At 37.1% G+C, this 10,255-nt stretch overlaps 1 protein-coding gene across 1 annotated transcript; it reads left to right on the top strand.

The window, feature by feature from the left end:
• Positions 1 to 5,634: 5,634 nt before the first annotated feature.
• Positions 5,635 to 7,594, top strand: LOC117549419 (guanylyl cyclase-activating protein 2-like). The gene is made up of 4 exons (XM_034221314.1): positions 5,635 to 5,832; positions 5,934 to 6,083; positions 7,244 to 7,352; positions 7,473 to 7,594. Exons 1-4 carry the CDS (start codon positions 5,635 to 5,637, stop codon positions 7,592 to 7,594), a joined length of 579 nt encoding a protein of 192 aa, XP_034077205.1.
• The last annotated feature ends 2,661 nt before the right edge of the window (positions 7,595 to 10,255 follow it).

Raw genomic sequence — 10,255 nt, 5'->3', positions numbered from 1 at the left:
GCGTCTTCTTCAAGTGCTTGTTCGTCGTTGTAGTCTATCGCTCGCTCTTCCAGGATAACTTCACTGAGGCCGCGCAGTTCCATGTGCGCCAAAAACCTTGTCTCCCATAACTCAAAGTTTTTCTTGTCACCGTCGAATAACAACTTAAACCACCTTTGGCCTCCTTGACTGGGCCCATAACCTGTTGCGTGAGACATTATATTCAGCAGAAGTCTCCACGTTTGCAGTCAACCAAAGTAGCTTGTAAGTATGCTAACGGACAGAAGAAACACACGACCACATCGCTCAGGGTTTGGCCTGGAGTACTGGGCCGTTTATTGTAACTGCGCATGCTCCTTAGCATCACCACGTTTCAGGTACATTCTGATGTCATACACATGAACTGAAACATGACTTTGTTATTATACAAATATGCTCAACACTGAATATGTTTATATTTTAGAGTGTTACATGCTGCATACAGTACCTTGATATTAATGGATTTAATTCAGGATTCGAGGCTCTACTTGTTTTGGAGTATATCTGAAAAGGATGCTACAATTCAGTGAGTACTCTCTTAGACAATTTGAATAATCTGAGTTTTAATAAAAAGCCTTTGAAATTCTGAAAAGAAACCTGCAAAAACAAAAGACCATTTCCCAACCTTCCTGCATTGCTCTTTAAAAAGATAGCTAAATAATTTATCTTATCCCAGGAGGGCAAGATCTGTCCTAAAAGAAGGACCGGTGAAATATCTACAAATTAAACCAAACTTTATGTCAAATATACATATAGGTATACCTCTGAATTGCTCTAAAGAACACAAGCCTTTGTTATTTATATTAAAAAGATCTGCAGCATGCTATTTGTCATCTGAACTTTGGAAGAAAAAAAGAGCTTCCCCCTACAGTTTATTGACAGATGGTAACAGATGGAGGAAATAACACAAGCAGGCACAGAAAGCTCTTACTAGATATGACTAATAGATGAAAAAGGTATGATGAATGGAGCTTTGGTGCTGCCATTGATGTGATCTTCGGTCATCACCCAGAAGATATTCAAGTGCTTACATGATATCGTTTAAAAATATCGGCCGTAGGGATTTAAAATACAGTTGTGATCATAATCTGTAATTCAACAGCGTTTAGAAAAAAGTCTTAAACTGAGTTTTAGGGTGTCCGCAAACTCGCAAAACACTGCTTGATTTCAGTTCCAAGTCATAACATTTGTATTGACTGCCTGAAATGCCTCCATTATAGTGCTTTGTTTACTTTGGTAACATAACAAACTAACTACGTAACACTCACGCATCTATTGGCTAGCGCTCCAACACATTGTTTATGATAGGCTAAGGGGCGGGACATCTCTAAGAGATAGACCAATCACAACTGATACAACCAGCTAACCAATCACAGCAGTCTGGGCTCTGGTTTCAGACAGAGGGTGAAAAGAGGTGATGCCCCACAAGCAGTAGGAGAAAAATAAAGACCTTTTTGAACATTAAAGCATATAAACATGTCACAGTAGAGGCATAACATACAATAATTAACCGTGAACATAGTATAATAGGGCCCCTTTAACATGTTTTCAAGCACGCAATACATTTTTGTTTATCAAGTATCCCTATGAACACACGTCAAAGTTCCATACTTATGCCAAGTAATGGCAACTGAGCAATCCCCATCCACTGAGTATGCTTCAGTACAGCTACTGAGTGGATATTGAGGGACAGTTTTTTTTAGCTGTTTTTGTAAGATTTTAAAGTAAAAATGTTAATATAGGGGAAGAGGGCAAGAAAGAGATTTGACATGCAACTCAGGTCCTTAGGCCCAAATCCAATCACTGAAATCAGGGTCATATGTGAAGCGTTGTTTAACTACCAAGGTCGTAGAGTTTTAGTATGCAGAATATTTCAAGTGGATTCAAAAAGTGGGCTTGGGCATGGATGCAACTCTAGGGTATACCATGTTCATTTAATATGCTGTGTGATACACATCTTACAGCATTGTGTTTGATCTGTATCATCTCATGATGTATTTTGTACAAATCATTTTGGAGTGAGTGGAAGGAGGAAATGAGAAATAGAACATATCTTTGGTAAAAGGGCAATTTTTTGTTTCTTTCTATCAGCATCAATAATTCAAACAATGCAGTGAGACAATGACACTGCAGAATGTATCAATTTGTATGGCAATATAGTACTGAATATTATATTATGTGAAATAATGTTAAGCGACAGAGAAATAACTATGATAACATGCTCAACATTGGTATGTTGATCACTGCATTGGAAAGTAATATCTATATAATTTCAGTTGAATTATATGAAAGACTTAATAAATACATTTATTTGTATCATCTGCTTCTGATGGAGGAGAGTATTTTCACAGCAATAATGTGACAATTAATAACAACTAATTAGTACTGTACATTCTGAATTACAAATGCCAACTTTTAATAGTGTGATTATGATGGGTGCTTGCCTTTGGATGGTTGTTATGTTTTAATTTCTGGATTAAATAGCCTCCCCAATAACCTCAGACATGAAAATCCTAAATCTGCAACACAAAGTGTTCAGACTAAAATAAACATTGAACCAATATCACCATCTAGTGGAGATTATTGGACATGGTTAATTTATGTTGTGCTTTTAAGCATACATTCATCATTATGTCCCCTTAAAAAAAAAAACCTGTCTATCTATGTGGTAACTTTTTTAAAATAAACGGCAATAATGATGTCAAAAATAATGATCATAAAAAGAGAAAATCTCAAGCAGGGCGTTAATTCTATATAAAGTGTGTCTGGCACTGGTCCTAAACAGACATATAGGATCATGTTACTGAATTTGAAGGGTTACAAATAAGACTTATTATAATATTCTTGACATTTTCCCCTTATCCATCACTTTTGAAAACAGTATGTGCTTTTAACAAAAATACAAAGCATATGAGCCATATTAGAAGTGAATCTGCTTTAGATGGACACCTGTTCCTGCCTTTCTGCTTCAGCAGGAGGTAGAAGTCATTTCAATCTTTAAATAGTGTTTAACTTATGCAGAAAAATAATAATAACATTAATTAAATCAGTTACGTAAAGGTAAAAACTTCACATTGTGCATGAGTGGTTATATAGAAGGGTCATATGAGATCAGCAGCGGAAGTGAGAGTCAGACCCCTGTGAGGAAAATCCCTCACCTGAAAGCCTAATCTTGTTAGTTTGACTCAGTCTCCCTTATGTGTTGACGAAACATCATTGACACAGTGCCAACAAATCATGAACCCAGACACAAACGGAATCAACCCTAGGAAGTATGACTAGAAATCATTTAAGATCTCCTCTTAAAAATAATGTGTATAGTATTACAAAAAAAACAAAAACATGTTCACCCAAATTACAAAAACTCAGTCTTGACATGACAAGACCTTTACAATAATTGGAGTGGAAATGTATTAAAACAATTAACCATTTGCATTCATGTCAATGGGATGCTTAAGACTGCTTTTTTTCAAAGAGATTTGAATGAACTCACTTTGTGACATGGGTACATTGGGGTAAAGAAGTAATTATTACCTAGGTTGAGATGTTCTACTGCCACAGTCTATTTGTGTTAGGGATAGGAAGCATACCAATATCAGGGCTAAAAGATACAGATCGAACCTGAGTCAGAGTGTTTATAAGGACAAACACTGGAAGTATCCACAGTATGATCAATATATCTGCCAAAGAAAACTTTCCACCAATAATTGTATTCCGTATGGATGCAAACTTTTGTATCCCTCTATTCAAATTCTTAAATGTATTATAAATGTCAAATACATGAGTGTGAAGAGCCAGAAACACATCACATCATGATCAGAGGTGCTTTACAAGTTGATAAAAGACATCATCGGAGTGGCCCTGCTGTTGTGGGATTATCTAACAGTAGAAACCTCTAATGACTTCTCAGGGCTTGTATCGAGGGTCACACCATTAATACAGTGTCCTGACTACCAGCCAATAAGACATCAGCATGATAGTAATCCTAAACTAATTACACAGTACAAATGGTAAGTACAAAACATGTATTTACTTTCTAATCTTTACTGTCTACCAAACAAAATCACCAAAAACTGCAATACGTCCAGAACTCTGCCGCCCATCTGCACCCCCCCCCCCCCCCCGCCCTCCCAAATCAGACAGTCAACCACCCTAGCATCCTTCAAACAAGCACTCAAAACCCACCTCTTCAGACTTGCTTTTTCCCATAGAACTCTTACCCCCCACATCATAACTCCGCCAATCTGAATTTTGAATTGTCGTTTTCTATGTGTGACCTTCATTGTTAAGTGTGACTTTTGTAAAGTGTCTTTTTGAAAAGCGCCAGATACGGTTTGGTTTGTGCAACTCAGCATCTTAATAACCACATTTGGTGACAGGTCCTGAGTAGTTACTGGCACCAAGGTGTGATGGACCATTAAGTAATATAAACAGGAACTAACAAGTAACCATCAATTATTTTAAAACTAATTGGGCCCCCATGGTTGATTTGGACACACTGACGGAGCCTGAGAGAGCTTGTCTCCTTAATGTAATCTAATTAAAGAGATTGATATACCAATTCAAAGTAAGCTTGACCTAAACCGCTTTAGCGTCTTAGTATCTTTTAGTCGTACAGAGAATCACTATGACTGATTAAAGATGGAAATGGAATTGGAAACCAGCCATTTGGCAAATAGAGTTTCCAGGACAGGCCAGGATACAATTTAGTTGTTACCTGTTTTATATCAGAGTCATAGTATTAAGTGATGCAGCACATGCAGGTCACATCTATGTCTACAGGGAGAGTCAAGGGGTTCCTAGATTTTTCAGTTCCTCACACAAATGTTCCAAACTGAATTGCAATTTGTATCCATTAGTTGTTAAAGCATTCAACTCAAATTCATATATGTCAACATAAAAGTGGCGCTAGACGAAATATCTGAAGATCATAAAAGACATATCTAAAAATGGCATGTTTTGCCTTTATAGCTGCATTAATGAATGTTTGTTTTTTCCTTTTTTACCAATGGATTGATGGATTCACTTATTATTTGTAATGTCAAAAGTTGTACTCTTATGAAAAACTAAAACAAAGTGACCAGCTCTGAAAACCAGACATTCAAATTTGAGAAAGTGGAACATCAACTTGCTAAAGAGCCATGTTTTTCCAGTATTCAGTAGGGGAATATATGTTACAAGGATTCACAGTTTGTTGCGGTTCCCCCATGTTTCCAGAAAAGGATTAACTATATATGTCAGAATTAATGCTGACCTTCCAAGTGTCCCACGTATTGCCTTCCTTTAACATTGCTGATGTGCTTTTTTAATGTGCACCATACTATTGGAACACATACCTTTTCCTTTGCTCGTTGGAATTATGCCTGACCTTCCTACAAGTTTTCTTATACGCACAGGTACCTGCTATTTAACTAAGAAAGGAAACCCCACCAACATAATACCGTGGTAATCCTAAGGCCGCACTAATCACCTCTCTCATTAGCAAACAGGAGCATTGGGATTCAAGAGGGTTAAAAAAAAAGTCCAAGAGTATGATATACCCACTGCAGACTAGCCCATCGGGGAGTGTACATCCAAAGGTTTCAGGACGATGGTCTGCTGATATACAGGCCCGCCATGGGGCAGATTCAGCAAACAGAGAACTCTAAGGATGTTGATGTCCAAATAATTCAGAACATGTATCAAAAGTTTGTGTTGGAGTGCCCAAGTGGACTACTTTTTCTGCATGAGTTCAAGCGTTTCTTTGGTGTGGCAGCAACAGGAGAAGCGTCTGATTATGCGGAGAGCATGTTTCGAGCTTTCGACAGAAATAGGGTGAGACCATCATAGCTGTAAGAGCCTGGCATATTGTTCATCTTTACCAAAATGGAAATATGTAATCCAATAGTTCTCATTCAACCTACTGTACCTTTCAGGACAACAAAATTGATTTCCTTGAGTTTGTGGCAGCACTGAACCTTGTTTTCCGGGGAGAACTAGAGCCTAAACTGCGCTGGTCATTCAAGGTGTACGACCAAGACTGCAATGGCTATGTGGACAGGGATGAACTAAAAGCCATTATCAATGTAAGTCTACTTAAATACAACAAAATGTCTTGTGGGTGTTGGATGCAACTGATATACTGAGCTCAAAAGAGGGGATTCCCTTACAGAAAGTTCCTCTTCTGAACAGCATTTTGTTTAAAGCCTAAACGTAAAACAGATAATAAGAGCACATCATTGATTTGAACTCATATGATACTTCCAATATTTATATATTTGACTTTTCTACTGTTCAGCTCTGTGGACTTTATCATGTCTAACCCTAATAATTCTAATAAACTATATATATGCAATTTTGTATTTTGTCATTGTAGGAAATTAGCAGGTATCAACAGCATTGTGTCCCACTAAGACTATTATGACTGTGAGTCAGAATGAAAAATACCAGGCCTCTGACAGAGCTCAAAGGAATTCAGTTATTAATAATTGTACACCTGGTCTTTTGTACTATGTCATGTCTGAAGATAATTCAGTTTAATCTAATCAAAATGTCATATTCATGTGTAGCTTTTACACCTTAGGTAAATTCACTATAATCTAACATTGATTTAGTCTCACCTCTCTGGAAAACCAGAGAGGGAGGAAGGACAAGATCCGTTTTAATGGAAATAAGTAATATACAATATTTCAATTCAACAGTTGGTGTTTAGCCTCACCATTGTATCTGCAATCTGCTATAGTTACAGGTGGGATAGTACATGTGAAAAGTGTTCATTCTAATGGAGAAGCTGATTATCCAGACCATGATGTTTCAGGTCCAAGTGTGAACTGGTATATGTATTTACTATTTATTATAATAAAATATATATGCACTGTATTAAAACATGCTATTCTCTGATTAATATAAAAGGCAAACATAATACAAAACCAAAAATGTGCGAACTGGTTTGAAGGCTGTCAATGTGTTGCCTCCAATCTTGAGTATAAACAGATACATACAAAAAAAACATTTACTGACAAATGATGCAAGTGTTTAAAATTGTAAAATATTTCCCAGAATCAAAAATAGCTCAAACTAAAAAGGGAACACCATGCTGCAGTAAAGCCATCACACATCATCCTAGAAACTCAATTCAATATTGGAAATGTAGGGTACTATTGCATCATTAGGGCAGTAGCTGGGCTATTATGGGGGCTTATTTTTTCAGTTGAATACAACTTTTGGTTTATTTCTTTCCACCTAGAGCATCTATAAGATAAAGAAAGGCACAAAGAAGGATGAGGACGATTTTAAGCTTACAGTAGACGAGGCCGTGGATCGATTATTACGAGCCGTGGATACCGACAATGATGGTAAGCATTTTTTGAAGCATCCCTTATCATGTAACAAGGACTGCTGTTGTGAAAAAATAAGGTAGAATAACAATGTGCTTCAGCATAGAGCATAAATCCTTCTTCAACTTTGTTCCTTAGGTCATATTAACATGGAGGAGTTTATTAGAGGCGCACAGCTGGACCCCTGGGTGCTCAACATGCTGCAGTTAGACACGAACCCTGCAGGATGGGTGCTGGAGCAGCGGAGTGCACAGTTCTGAAGTGTCTGAGCACAAACTGTGGGCCTTAACCATGTGGACTAATTCAAAGGACAAAATCCACACTTTTACCAAAACACATCAACACATTTTACAACTGAAACATTGGACTCACTTTGGATACATGGTCAGCAAATGCAGTTGAATAATCACAGACTGAAATAAGTTGTTTAGAACTGCCCAACGATAGGAACAAAAGCCCTTGAAAAATGTTGTGGAACTGTAACAGTGTTAACGCACAAAAACACTACTTTATCCTCTCTTGAATCTATTAAACAAATAATTATAGAAAGTCCTATATTTTCTTAAAATACTATTCAAACTATTTTATCACATTTTTAAAGGTGCAGATCATATTTACATAAAGTATATCACTGCTAACCTTAGTTCAGCTTTTTTGTTATAAATGGTTAATATGTCAAAAGAAAAAATATTTTTTCTATCGTTGTCCTTTTGTTTTTTCTACAAAATTGTTTAAAATGTTGCTTTGTAGCAACAGTATAATTATTGAGCATTCTGAATGTAAATACAAACTGTAAATTGGATATAAATCCAAAATGATGCACAATTATGATGCAAGTGTAAACATATATTGTTGTACTTGATTACTTTACTGTTGTTAAAGGAGGGGTTTAAAACCTATGAATTCAAGTTTAATAAAAAAACATTACATTCGACTTTTAAATATTTTTTACACATCACTGTAGGAAAATTGTAGGTACAAAAAGTAAAATTGTTGACGGCTGAATTCCAGTTTCCTGAATCCTGTGATGCAGACAAAACCTAACAAACAATTAAATGTTCAAAGGAAAGCTAATTATTAATATACCAATACCTAATCCATAAAGACTTGGCATCTATCAAAAAATAGTCAACTAATGAGCTAACAACAGCTATGAAAAAATTGCCTCAGCAGATTTCTGTACACACACACACACACACACACACACACACACACACACACACACACACACACACACACACACACACACACACACACACACACACACACACACACCACACACACACACACACACACACACACACACACACACACACACACACACACACACACACACACACACACACACACACACACACACACAAGAAAGCACCTCCAGTCACTATAACTGACTTATCATTTTTGTAAGGATAGCGAAAACAGCAGTGACCCTGCGTCACTAAAGGTTCAAGAAGGGATCAGGATAGTGGATTACCACTTTAAACTCGGCTTGTCTTCACGACTTCACCTCTTAGTTGGGGTCAAGGATCACATACAGTATGACTCTGTGTTTGACCCCTTAACTGTTGAAAAGACCTCCAACGGCAGACATGAAGTGGACACTGTGCTAATTATTGCAGGATAAGGTCTGAGAGTTTAACAGCATTAAGCATCTTCACATGTGTGGATCTTTTTGATATAAATTAACTACATATCATTGTAAAAAGTTTAATTTAATTAAAATGCGCATTTTATTTACTGTATGTAAATCCTTGTGCCATCATTTTGATACAGTATAAAACAATCAGTGTTTATTAAAATACTTGGGCACAATAATTAGATTCTACATTAGGACACTGCCTGTCTGCCTCAGACGTTCAATGAAAAACATTTCAAAGGAATTATATCTATCACGCTGACGGTCAAAATAAATTGATTGATAGATGGATAAGAATATCACTTGGTGGCCTCGTGTTTGATGAATGTGTCTCATATGGTCAGCCAAACAAAGAAACAGAAGCAGCTGACAGAAAGGGGCATTTTCCTTGACATCCTGTATTTTACTCTCGAGGATGTGTCAACCTTCAAAATCACTTCATCCTATATCCCAACCATGATGGAGTCCTTAGTTACACTCATCCTCCCTGAAATAGCCGTGTCTTAAATTATACATCCCTGACATAGTTCTCGGGAAAAAATCACAAAACTCCTCCAGAATCACAAAAGAAATACACATGTAATGCCTGTCAAACGCTGCTGATAACACAATAGATCCAAATGATAATGGCTATGTGTGTGCATAACATACCATTGTGGATATGTATCTAGTCAAGATTAAGTCCAAGTAGTACAATTATCAAACTAAAGATGACTATTCACAGATGACTTATTCACACATTCTACCCACCACGCAAAGGACAGAGTATGGTAGCAGTGACTGTCCATTACTGCTGTGCAGCTGCAACAGGCTGTAAAACCCCTTACAGTGGCACCATCTGGTGGAAGAGTATGGGCTCAGAACAGTCTCATAATACACACATGCACACAGAAGGATTCACACTTGTATTTCATGATCCGCAAAAGGATTCACACTTGTATTTCCGGATCCACACTTGTGTTTTTCAATGCACACACAAATGTGTTCCGTTTCATATACATGTAAATAAAATCCAAATACAGAAAAAAGTTGTACATGTGTATTTTTGATCCTCACATATTTGTTTTCTGTTCAAAACCTCTGAACCTGCAAACAGAAACCGCTTTCTGTGCACGGATCGCTGTGCATTCGTGTGTGGGTTTTTTTAGACTCCCCTGACGGTCAGCCGATTCGTACTTGTAATTATTTCTATCTATAGCCAATCAGATGTCTCCTTAATTCTAAGCCAATCACATGAGCGCGCCCCCACGAGGGTAGATTTATTCGCTTCATGTACGCATTTTGC

The sequence above is a fragment of the Gymnodraco acuticeps genome, unplaced genomic scaffold, assembly GCF_902827175.1.
Source record: "Gymnodraco acuticeps unplaced genomic scaffold, fGymAcu1.1, whole genome shotgun sequence".
Classification (NCBI taxonomy): domain Eukaryota; kingdom Metazoa; phylum Chordata; class Actinopteri; order Perciformes; family Bathydraconidae; genus Gymnodraco; species Gymnodraco acuticeps.
The sequence above is the reverse complement of the archived record's forward strand: the minus strand, read 5'-3'. Positions and strand labels throughout refer to the sequence as shown.